General features: G+C 39.4%; 1 protein-coding gene across 6 annotated transcripts in view; it reads right to left on the bottom strand.

Moving 5' to 3' along the window:
• CTBP2 (C-terminal binding protein 2) overlaps positions 1 to 13,057 on the bottom strand; it is a 237,224-nt gene that overhangs the window by 71,784 nt on the left and 152,383 nt on the right. The window contains exon 1 of one of the 6 annotated variants that reach the window (XM_050959316.1): positions 9,658 to 11,410. The exons of the other annotated variants lie outside the window; for them this stretch is intronic. Within the exon in view, the coding sequence (XP_050815273.1) occupies positions 9,658 to 11,410 (1,753 nt within the window). Of the gene's footprint in view, positions 1 to 9,657; positions 11,411 to 13,057 lie in introns of those variants that run through there. 6 annotated transcript variants of the gene reach the window in all.

Genomic DNA, 13,057 nt, shown 5'->3' with positions numbered 1-13,057 from the left:
CAATCCTTGAGGGGGCCATATAGGGAACTGAGGTAAAAAAAAATAAATCTGGCGATTGGCCCTGCTTTGAGCAGGGGGTTGGCCTAGATGATCTGCTGAGGTTCCCTTCCAACCCTGTGATTCTATGAATAGCTGAGACTCAAGGATGGGGGTTTGTTATTCCATCACTTTATGCTCTGCCAATCAACTGACAGTGTGACAAGTACACGTACCATTCCCCTCTGACCAGTGTGAATCACTGCTCAGTGATGAATATTTTGGGGATGAACAGAGAACATCTTCTCTTGCTGTACCAGTGGTGGTGTTATAGGTTGATAAATACTGATTAGCAGTATAAACAGGCAGTGATATTGCTAATGATTCTGGATTCAATCCTTTTATTGACTGCAGTAGAAGCAGGATCAAACCCACGATCAAAACTAAAATGTATGTTCAAGAGCCTTAAGCCAAAAGTTTCAGCTCATAAAATAAGACTCCACCTTCCCTATTCTGATCCATTAGAGAATGAGAAGATTTCAGGGAGTGAGAAAGGTGACCATTTTTATGAGTCACTATTCTTGACCAGGTGGAATAACTAATACTTTATCTATACTTTCCCAGTTATTCAAGTGTCCCAGTAGGATATCTGGGTATTGTGACATTATCTGTTGTTTACATAGATATGCCCCTTTATACAATTACTTTCCTAACACATGTTAATCAAGATTCCTTTCGCAAAGATGAAATGCATACATACACTTGTGTGAACTAATGGACTTTTTCTAATGGTAATTTAAGACTATACAATAATCAAAGTATCCTAGCACAGGAAGAAAACAAGACAAAATGATTGTTGATGACTCTTCTAGTCCTTGTTTTCTTTGAGGAAACCATCCCTGCATTTCAGAACAGTCAGGGATTTCAGTAATAGTCTGGACCACTAAAGAAAGGGCTGACAATCTATACATCCAGGAAAGTATCAAGCAGGTGGCTGTCTAAAGCTGCTCAGCAATGTATAATGTTAGAATAAATCCCAGGAGAGATGGATCAGTGGGAAGAGGGAAAGTGAGGAGGTCACAAAGGTAGATGTTATTTTATTCATCACGATTCTACAGTTTATCACAATGCTCTGCACATTATCCTAGTTCTGCAGCTTGTCGTGTAAAGATCAGCTATACATATGGAGTGTACGTATATAGATGTCCCATGGTTTTCAAAAGTTGTTAGTGGTCTTGGGTGCCTCAACTTTTGGGCACATACCTCCTCCACCTTCACTAGGTATCCTACTGGGACTTCTTTTTTATTAAAGTTTACCTCTAAATTGTAAAGTCTGCCCCATCTCCAGTTTATTTACTTGCAAAGTTGGTCTGAGGCAAATTCACTTTTCAGCTGATTTGCTAACTTGCTATTGACAACAACTGAGCATCTCCACAAACACGGATCCAAACAAATACTGCTGAGATCACCTCCTCTCATTTCTCTTGTGAGTGCTAGTAACGTTTCCCTCCACGTGGCTAAGTTGATAATGTTTATTTATGGTTTTATGATAATCCTCCTCCCCATTTTCACCTCATTTTTTTAAAAAGAGCAAGCAACCTATTGTCCTGACCTTTGTATGTATGTTAAAAGTTCCCCAAGTTTCTGTCCACTATAGTTGCTCAGGTAAATTCTACTGATTTCCCTCCTACAAATATTGCCTGCTGCTTCCCTCTTTATTAGTCGACCTAGTCAGCATTGCTCTGTAACACAATCATGCATTTGGGGGCTACTTCAAGAATTTTTGGAGCACTGCGTTATACTTTTATTCTCATTCTCTTCCTCCTCTCCCCCAAATAATTAAGGTCGGGATTTTGCTGACCCTGCATGGATGTGCAATAGGTGGTAGGGAGTCTTCCTTCCTCCTTTCTCTACCCCATGTTCTGTGGTTGAGATCCAGTTACTTGGCACTGTAGATGGAGTGGACTGCAACAACACAGAAGAGCCAGTGACCCATTCCCCATACTCTGCACCAGATACATGGAGTGTTGGAACCAATGATCTGCTTAAACATCAATCTCATGGCATGTCATAACGGCACTCCACCCTAGCGTACAGCCTCAGGAGCTAGGTCAATATTCCCAGTCCTTACATTCAGAGGATGAAATTTACTCTGGTACACAAGGCCCTACATACTATTTCATACCTGCATGAGTGAGACTGGGGAATTAGAACAGAGTGACCTCACAGGGGTGCCTATGTGCTTAAAAAGAGCCCCTGTGTTGGTCAGACACAAGCTAGGGTGGAAGGCCATTACGGCATGCCTCATGATAGGCGTCTAAGCAGATCATTGGCTCCAACAACCTATGCAACTGGCGCAGAAGGGTCACAATTGTTAATCTCATAGGTTCTGGAAGTAGGGGTGCTGGAGCACCTCCTGGCTTTAAGTGGTTTCCATTATATGCAGCAGGGATCAGCAACCTTTGGCATGCGGCCCGCCAGGGTAAGCACCCTGGCAGGCCGAGCTGGTTTGTTTACTGCTGCATCCGCAGGTTCAGCCGATCACGGCTCCCACTGGCTATGGTTCACCGTTCCAAGACAATGGGGGTGGTGGAAAGCGGTGGCCAGCACACCCCTTGGCCCGCGCCGCTTCCTGCAGCCTTCATTAGCCTGGAATGGCGAACCACAGCTAGTGGCAGCTGTGATCGGCCGAACCTGCAGACGCGGCAGGTAAACAAACCAGCCCGGTTCGGTCCACCAGGGTGCTTACCCTGGAGAGCTGCATGCCATAGGTTGCCGATCTCTGATATACACCCCCCACTATAAAAATTGTTCCAGCACGTCTGGTTAATCCACTCCATCTGCACCAAACCAAGTAACTTCAACCACAGAATGTGAGTCCCAGAAAAGTCCAGTACTGGACTCCCCAGACATACTGGACTCCTCAGACAGGGCAGGGAGGGGTGGGTAAACAAAGCTGAGCCAGCACACAGGGGAGGGTACACTGAGCTGCCTCTTCATTGACTCTCTGGCCAAATCAGTTTCTGAGGACTCTTGTATAGTCCACTCTGCATCCATCACTGCAGGATGTGCTTTAGCAATATTGCCCTTACTGTACAAAAAAGAGTTAAAACAAATATTGCTTAGGACACAGAATGCATGGGATAAAAACTGAGCAGATCCCATTTCTTCCTAACAAACACTAGCACACAGCAGACAGAAGAGATTATAAATTAGCCTTCTTTACAGAAAACTAACAAAATGCTGTTAATGTCAGGGTGTTTTTAAGGTGACAAAGACTAAAGCTAGTCTGCCAATTGTTATGTATATTGCTTAATGATATACATCCTATGGCTGCTGCAACATTTATGGCAAATAAACAACTTAATGATTGTTGCCTTCTACTTTTTAACGATACAACTTGATACCGACTTTGACTCTCTCTGTTTAAAAATTGTAACTCAGTTCAGCAGTACAGCATTTTCATTACGCTGGTCTGTAGTTCCATGCTATGCGAAGCGGAGAAGATGCATTTAAAAAATGTTTTAATATAGTAATGATCAGAAACCTTGAACATATATAAGGAAACAGGCTTGCTTATTCTGTAGCTATGGAAACTACTACATGAAAAAAATATTTTAAAAACATTTCAGCTAACAGAGTTGGAGAATGTACTGGCTATGGAAGTCCTAACAATGATATAACCCTGTATGTGGGGTAAAAGGGAGGTGTAAATTGAGGCTGACAACGCTTATAGATCTGACAACACATTTTCCTCTAACAGGCCCAAATTCATCTCTACTGTAACTGCACTAATGTCAATGGAGTTGCAGCACGGATGAATTTGGCCCTATTACTTTTGATAAAACCATTGTATAAAGTGTATTTCACCCTTTTAAAAAAAATGTTTTGAAGGGGCATTCTGTTTAATCAATGAAGCAACACTGTATACTGACCAAAGCAGTCAATAATGTTATCGAGGTAACTCTCCATAACATACCTTACAGGCCCTCGACTGCATTCCTCACACCCAAAACTCTCACTAAATACGATGGTGCCAGTTCTTCTGTCATTTCCCACAGGAATAACCCTTCTTACGGGAGTAGTCCCATTGACACCAATGGGATGACTCACACAAGTAAAGTTACACATATGCATAAGTGTTGGCCTGATTAGGGCTAGAAAGAGTTTGGGCAATATAAATAACATTGGATTGGGCCCCAGGTTTGCCTTTTAAATTCTTTTCAAATTCCACTGCATAAACTACCAACATGTCAGCCATCTATCCATGTCACATTGCAGATTAATGTTCTACAGAGAACGCTGTGACTGTCGGAAAATAGCAAATATCCAATGATAAACACAAATGCCTACTATTTCCTTCATCCTTCCAAGAATTATTGAGGCACTACTTGTGGTGGTTTTTTTGGTTAGTTAGTTTGTTTTTACATTGGCTTGTCCAATTTTAAATTGTATGGTCAAACAAACAATTCAATGGTCCTAGACAGTTTTTTGTGCATCTACGGCTGTAAAGTATTTATAAATCAAAATTTTGCAAACTATTTGTTCACAATGTGGATCATATTTCAGCATGCGGGGGGAAAGAGGGACTCCCAATTTGTATTAAATTGTTTTGTCTACATACCCCTATACTCTGTTTTGTCAGTGAAATCTGAATTACTAATTTTCTGGCACTTGGAGATAGCGAGTATGTACCTCACCTGGATTAACACTATAGTTCATAATGGCACCAAAGGACTTGTTATGGTCTGTCAGGTCAATGTGCAAATTAAATAAGATTTATTGGTACACAGAGATTTCCTTTGAGGCTGTTACAGTGTGTATTGTTAATCCAGCTGCCTTGCATATGCACATTGTGATTACATGTTAAATGTCCGTACAGAAATTTTACTGAACAAAACCTGGACACGTTTCTAAACTAGTCAGCTATATTGTACTACATACGGAAAAGAAGAAATACATTTTAAAACATTTTACAAAATACTAGGGCTATCGATTAATCACAGTTAACTCACACAATTAACTCAAAAACATAATCGGAATTTAAACATTAATCACAATTAATTACAGTTTTAATCTCACTGTTAAACAACAGAATACCAATTGAAGTTTATTAAATATTTTTGGATGCTTTCTACATTTTCAAATTAATCGATTTCAGTTACAACACAGAATACAAAGTGTACAGTGTTAACTTTATATTATTTTTATTACAAATATTTGCACTGTAAAAATGATAAACAAAAAAATAGTATTTTTTTCAATTCACTTCATATGAGTACTGTAGTGCAATCTCTTTATCATGAAAGTGCAACTTACAAACGTAGTTTTCTTGGTTACATAACTGCACTCAAAAACAAAACAATGTAAAACTTTACAGCCTATAAGTCCACTCAGTCCTACTTCTTGTTCAGCCAATCGCTAAGAGAAACAAGTTTGTTTACATTTAAGGGAAATAATGCTGTCCACTTCTTAATTACAATGTCACCTGAAAGTGAAAACAGGCTTTCGCATGGCACTGTTGTAGCTGGTGTCACAAGATATTTACATGACAGATGTGCTAAAGATTCATATGCCTCTTCATGCTTCAGCAATCGTTCCAGAGGACATGCTTCCATGCTGATGACACTCATTAAAAAAATAATGTGTTAATTAAATTTGTGACTGAGCTCCTTAGGGGAGAATTGTATGTCTTCTGCTCGGTTTTACCCACATTCTGTCATATATTTCATGTTATAGCAGTCTCAGATGATGACCCAGCACATGTTGTTCCTTTTAAGAACAATTTCACTGCACATTTGACAAAATGCAAAGATGATATTGTGAAATTTCTAAAAGATAGCTACAGCACTTGACCCAACATTTAAGAATCTGAAGTGTCTTCAAAAATCTGAGAAGGATGAGATGTGGAGCATGCTTTCAGAAATCTTAAAAGAGCAACAATCTGATGCAGAAACAACAGAACCCAAACCACCAAAAAAGAAAATCAACCTTCTGCTGGTGGCATCTGACTCAGATGATGAAAATAAACATGTGTCAGTCCGCACTGCTTTGAATTGTTATCGAGCAGAACCAGTCATCAGCATGGATGCATGTCAGTTGTATTGGTGATTGAAGCATCCAGGGACATATAAATCTTTAGTGCATCTGGCATACAAATATCTTGTGGCACCAGCTACAGCAGTGCCATGCAAACACCTGTTCTTTCTTTCAGGTGACATTGCAAAAAAGAAGCAGGCAGCATTATCTCCTGCAAATGTAAACAAACTTGTTTGTCTGAGCAATTAGCTGAACACGAAATAGGACTGATTGGATTTGTAGGCTCTAAAGTTTTGCATTGGTTTATTTCTGAATGCAGGGTTTTTTTGTACATAATTCTACATTTGTAAGTTGCACTTTCACAATAAAGAGATTGCACTACAGTACTTGTATTAGGTGAACTGAAAAATACCATTTCTTTTGTTTTTTACAGTGCAAATATTTGTGCTAAAAATAAATATAAAGTGAGCACTGTACACTTCGTATTCTGTGTTGTAATTGAACTCTATATATTTGAAAACGTAGAAAACATCCAAAAATATTTAAGTAAATAGTATTCTATTATTGTTTAACAGCACAATTAATTTTTTTAATCGCTTGACAGCCCTACAAAATTCAGTATGTATGAAATGAGGACTACCACCTGTAAAATCTGTCAGTGTCCATAATGCTCTATGACAGTTTCATCATGGCATAATTTAAAGAATGGAACTGCAATTCTCTTAACCTGCCTTTAACCAGATGCTGAAGCCCATTATTCCACTTTTGACCCTACCTCCCTTAAGGTCAGAATTCTCGTTCTCTCTCTCTGGATTACCCTCCCTCCCTCCCTCCCCCCCGCTTAACAGCTTTAACCCACAATTCATGCAATTGTTAGTAAAAGCACAGTTTATTTGTCACAGAGTAGAAAATAAAGAGAAAAATCACAAATATGTGTTAGGCAGAATATAAGCAGAGCTGGGCTCTAAGGTGTTAAAGAGAATATTGGTTAGCAAAGACGAATCTCTAACTCTGCAGAGAACTATTTGCCCAAGGTGACTACGGTCACCCTGTCTCGCTTTCCACACTTCAGGAAGGCCTCTAATTTAATGCCCGTTTGGAAAATCAAGTTTCTTTCTTCTTATGAAACCTCTATCCTCTCTGGTATCCAAGGTGTCCCACTATCCACTATGACAGCTTCCTATACCACTCTATGAGAGCCTTATACTTCATTCCAGCCTCAGGAGGTATGGACAATACATGACATCTTCTTTGATTACTTCCTTTCAGTCCTGTACATGTAACCAAGAGTGAATGATTTTCCAATTGCATATTTGAGATGGGCCTTTGGTTCCTCACTTTTGCTCCCAGTCCCCATCACTGGAAATACTTATTTGGGCAGGGCAGCTAGAAGCATTTGTTTTGAGCTCTCTGTTCCAACTACAAAAATACAAGATATTCATAAATCAATTACATAAAGTTTCAGAAATGTAATACAAAAATTACAAAACAGGTATCCAGGCACCTCCTCAGTCATGAAAATGCTGGGAAATATGCTCATAAGACTATTTTGGAAGTTCACCTTCAACTCTGATTGTAGTAAACACCAAATGCTGCATAGAAATGGTGCTTCTCAAAGACTAATTCCTCAACACAGTTAAGACATCTTGAAACTGTCACACCATGCATCTTACCTTGACTTCTAGTTTAAAATTACATTTTAACGGGGAGAAGCCCTCTCCTGTTCTATTATGAAAAAAAAATAAAATGCAAAATAAATAAATGAAGACAATTTTACAGGTCCTCCTTCAGCTAAACCTTTCAGCCACTTCAATGAGAAGATAATCTTTCTGTGATTATGACCAAACCCTCTCGTTGCTTAGCAACACATAATTAAGGAATATGTTTTCAGATCCGCTTTGCAAGCTGGCCATTATCTGATGAAATTACTGGAGCAACAAATGTCATCCTCATGCAAATGAGTTGGTTGTAGAGAAAGAATGTTTGACTTGAGAATAAGAGGGCTCAGGGATCTCAGAAACATTGTTGGTTTCTTCTTGTCATACCCGGATTTTTTTAAAAGGAAGAGAATAGTATAGACTTTTAAAGAACATAATTCACAATTTAAATATGAGTAATAATGGAAAGAATGTTAAATTTATCCTATGGGGAAAAAAATCATTCAAAACGTATATATCCCTGCAGTCCCTTGCAGCAGTATTAATATGTACTTTCACTCCAACGTAACCAAAGTAATCAGCTGGATCAGAGACACGGCAATTAAATTAACATTTGTGTTCTCAGTATTATGTCAGTTTCATTTTTCAGGCTTTTGGAAATTGTTTATTCAAAAAGCCTGCCTGGATGTCCTTCCTTTGTGCCTGAATCATGTCAATACACATAATGTTGATGAATATTTAAATATGATATATATTTATAAATTACCCAAATTAAGTACAATAGTTACAAAAGAAGAGGAATTTACTTTCAAAATCTGTGATTGCAGGAAAGGGGACGGGAGGTCTGAATTTTGACAACTTTATCATTTCCACTTGCAAAATAGTTCTTTATTTAGATTCCCATGGAATGTCATCACTGGCTTGGCACAGTTTCCATGCCTATAAATGGTATACTTTTATTAAGGCATTTTGTGTTTGAGCTTTACAGTACGTTGTGCACAATGTGTTTGTATGGCGGTTCAGCTGTGCTGTGCAGAGAAACAATTCCCTCCCATACAGTCACTAACACTGTGCACAAAAAAACATTTTAAAGAGGTTTTAACATTTATCAGAAAAGTCAAAGTAACAAATGAATGGGATCTTCTAAATTTCCTCTTACTGCACAATGCATTTCCTATGGTAATTTTTGTTGGTCTTTGACTAGTAAGTATCAATTTATATTTTCCAAATTGAAGCACTAAGTCTGTTTGAACCATTTAGCCCTAAACAAGGAAGGGATCTGAACATTTCTGAAGACAAAAAGGAGGAGGAAAAAGGGGCAGCCACTCCTTTTTATCATTCTAGTAGTTAATCATTGGCTTTAACATTAAGTGTCGACCTACTTCCTTAATAGTTACATTGCCACACTTATAAGTACTCCTAATAGGAAATCAAGAGTTTTATTTTAGGTGCCTGATAAAACAGTTAATTAATTAAAAAAAGACTATGGTAACTGCCAAAGGTAAGTCAATTCTGGAATTAACACCATTAGCTATCTGATAAATTTAGGCAAAACAATGCTAACCATTTCCTCTGAGAAACATATTTGTGCCCGATAACAACTGTAAGAAGTAAATTTACAACTAACCCTGTAGCCTAATTGCTCAGAAAATGCAGTATCTAATCTTCTGTTCCGTACAAACAACAGGAACAGCAAGATTCATAGTAGAACAATTATCTGATATACCAGTCGCTTTATCTGAAGTTAGCTAATCAAATAAAATACTCTGAATTTAATCGCACTGTGAAAGGCAGCACTGGAAACTCTGAATAACTTGTGGCCCCGGGGTAAACCTTTTTGCCCCACTTTTTTGTGCATAGGGAGGTATCTAATATTTTAGCCCTAAGTCTAACTGGATTAGACCCAAATGTATCTTATGAGAAACAAACACAGATAAAACTCTCCTAGAGCACACTACTAATGAATACACTGTTAGAAAATTACTTGGTTCAGGTGATGCCATAGTTGAGACAATAACTGGTGGTCCAGTGCGTCTGGTGAGTTTCTGATAAGGAGAATGTTGCATGTGAAAACTTGGGCCACCAAGTGCAAGGGTGGAATCCATTTGGGCTCCTTGCTTTCGGAGAAGATGAGGGCTGCCGTGTGGGCTATGCATTGGGGACATTGATGTATTTCGGTCCCTCTTCAGCAGCTCCATGGGCACTGTGTAAGTGGTTGGATATGCTGTTTTGGGACTTGCATGTGGGTTAGTCTGCACTGTAGTCCCTGGTAATCCAGTTGGAGTGGAATAGGCAGACGCTGGACGAGTGTGCATGTTGCATGGTAAAGGAGTGTTGTACCCAGAATTAGCTAGAAAATGAGCACCTTGATGAGTTGCCCCAGATGCAGAATAAGTTGCAGTTTCCAGAAGGTGCTGTGTGGGGGCACTGGATGGGCGACGATTTATTTCTCCTACTCTTGGTGATACTGGCTGTAGAGAAGGAGGAGGTGGTTGCTGCATAGTTGTGCTGTCCACACCAGGACCTGTGGCAGGGTGCATGCCATATTCATTCTGCAGCAGTTCACTTCGATGACTAAAGCTGTTAGATCGGGTCCTGGGACGGAGTGTGCTGTTCTTCCTATCATGCCTTTGTAGCTGCATTTCTGTTTTGCAGTTATGGGCAATGCGGGAAAGCACCCTTGCCTGTCCAAGATTTGGAGCTACAGATTTTATATCATTCTCTTCCATCATCGCGAGCAGACTTGGAGAATCAAACCCTTGCTGCAGCAAAGCATTGAATGTGCTTTCGGACACGCCTTCTGAACGCAGAAGTGCTAGGAACTCCGGATCGTTTCTTTTAATGTCTTGTCCTGAGAAAGCCGTGGGCATCTGAGGATGGGAAGGAGTCATGGCGGTTTCATAACTATCATAAGGAATCTTTGCATTGACATTTTCCCTGATGGATCCATAACCACGATTTACAGCAATGGCAGATGGACCTATGCTCCCATCAGGAACAGTAGCAGAATTTGGATCGACTACCAAGCACGTTGCAGTAGTTTGTCTAGCAGCTGCAGACTCTATCGGTCTCTCTGATGTATCACTATAGACCTGTCTGTTGGGAAATAACGGAGGTTCTGTTCCATATCTAGGGGTGGGCTGTTCAACACCATATCTTGCAGGAGAAGGATCTCTGTTTTGCATTCTCTGCCCCTCTTGGATCATTTTACTCATGGGATCCCTATACATACGGCTGGCTTCGTGTGGGGCAGGTGACCGTCCTTGTACCTGATCCCAAGCCAATCTGCTACTGGGAATCCCATAATTCGGTAATGATCTATTAATCATGTGTTCTCTATAGCAGCGTGGATCTTTAGGTGATCTAGCGGCTAAAGATGGGTCACTGTAATAATCCTGAGATGGCAAGGAGCTTCGTCCAGACATTGCAGCCTGTCTGTCGTAGTAAGTGAAGTCGGGAACAGAACCCTTCCGTAAGGGACCCTGGTTAAAAACTGGATCCTGATATGGGTATGGCTCTTGCTTCAATTCAGCACCTCCTTGCAAGATGATATCATGCGGTCTATGGTTTGGATGCTCATACCAACCTCCTTCTCCACCGTAAGTCAGCGAATTTCTCCTCCCTGTTGGTCTCTGATATTCAAATGCATTTTCATTCTCCCAGTTGCCTTCATACCATCCTGCAGCATCCCAGCTCTGAGAACGGCCGATATTTGTATGCTTACTTGGAATTGGCATTGGAATGAAACAATTGACTTCTGTTGAGATAAAGAAGAGAAGGAACCTCTCTTTTTAATTCTTCTATTACACACGTCAAAAACAGATCGAGCTGTATCTGAGCTCTTCTGGGACTTCAGAAACAACCAAGTGGTGGTTTTATATTTCAAAGTATTGCCTGAATTATTAATTCTTCGAAACTTTAGTAGACAAAACACACAACACCCACTGTAACTCAGTCTCACTCCAAAACCGAAGAATGAAAGGTCTTTTCTGTATAGTTCAGTCACAGACAAGGGTTGCTGCATTTAATCCAGATGGTTTATCCCTTCCTGCTTGGGATAGTTTGCTCACATGGACAACTGGTCTAGCAGTGTGTGAGGATTATGAGCTAAATACAACCCCTAAAGCCTTTGTTCCATGTGACATCACTTTAGCCCGATGAAACCTTCTGTGCCAGCCGATCCAGCAAACCTCAATATAATTTCTCTTCTGAAAATTATTTTTATATTTGTATATACGTTCATTCATTATATATATATATTATATATATTCATTATATATATATAAAAGAAAGCTTCAGTGTCAGCTCAATCTTAATCCATCCTGATGAAATGCTAATCCACTGCACACAGCTAAGGACAAATTAAATGGAAGAAGGCAGACGAGCCTAAAAAAACGCTGATGCAAGAAACTCAAGAATATAAGACACTGGCTAGAAATTTGTTAGGTATCAGTAGAACACTTTATGAATATTGTAATTTGCTTTGGAAATTACTTTTTTTGTTGCAGTTTCAAATGAGCTCCAAAAGGATTCTTTACATTATTATCATAATACTCAAATCCTTTCATCATCCCAGGAAAGAAAATTGCGGAGGTGTAATCTGGAATTTATAATTTTAAGACCCTAGAAGAGGTCACAGTAAAGGAAGGGAGGATCAAAGGATCTTAAACCTGGTATTACAAAGCAAAAAAAGGGAGTAGCAGACTTTTGTCTATTATCTCCCGGTTTCCTTTAACTATATGTTTATGAAATGGAAAAAAACACTCAGACATCAGACAAAACTCAATTTTTGTATCTTGCAGCATTTCAATAGTCATATGGCTTAGGCTTTTTAAGCTGAAAGTAGGCAAAGGGATTTAGATTGAATCACACCAAAGAAAAATGTTATTTAGAAACATACTAAAATTTTCCATACAAGGTTACCATTTTTGGGAGAGATATTAAAATAATTCTCTAAAACACAGATCAACTGTCACATGCTGCAAATGCTCAAACAGTCGTTGTTTTTGCAAGAGTAGAGCAAATATTATATTTTGTTTACCAACCATCACATACACTGCAATACTTCTGTTCAAAAAAATTTAAATGGAAACGAATCTGTTTCTTTCTCTGCTACAGTAAAAATGTCGGCACTACAAATATGCAAATTTCAGGTCTGACTTACTAAAAGGAATAATAGTCGCCTTTTTAGGGAGGTCAAAGGGCGGGGGGGAAGAACAGCTTGTGCATTTTCATGGCTAATCCACAATAAATGTTTGGTGCACTAGCAATCACATGATGAAGTATTGTGCTATTATGATACCTTGCCAATTACAGAACCAGTTTCTCCTCTCTTGGTTTTCACACCTCAACTGCTAGAACAGGGCCTCATCCTCCCTGATTGA

The sequence above is a fragment of the Gopherus flavomarginatus genome, chromosome 6, assembly GCF_025201925.1.
Source record: "Gopherus flavomarginatus isolate rGopFla2 chromosome 6, rGopFla2.mat.asm, whole genome shotgun sequence".
NCBI classification, from domain to species: domain Eukaryota; kingdom Metazoa; phylum Chordata; order Testudines; family Testudinidae; genus Gopherus; species Gopherus flavomarginatus.
This window is presented reverse-complemented; position numbering and strand designations above follow the sequence as displayed.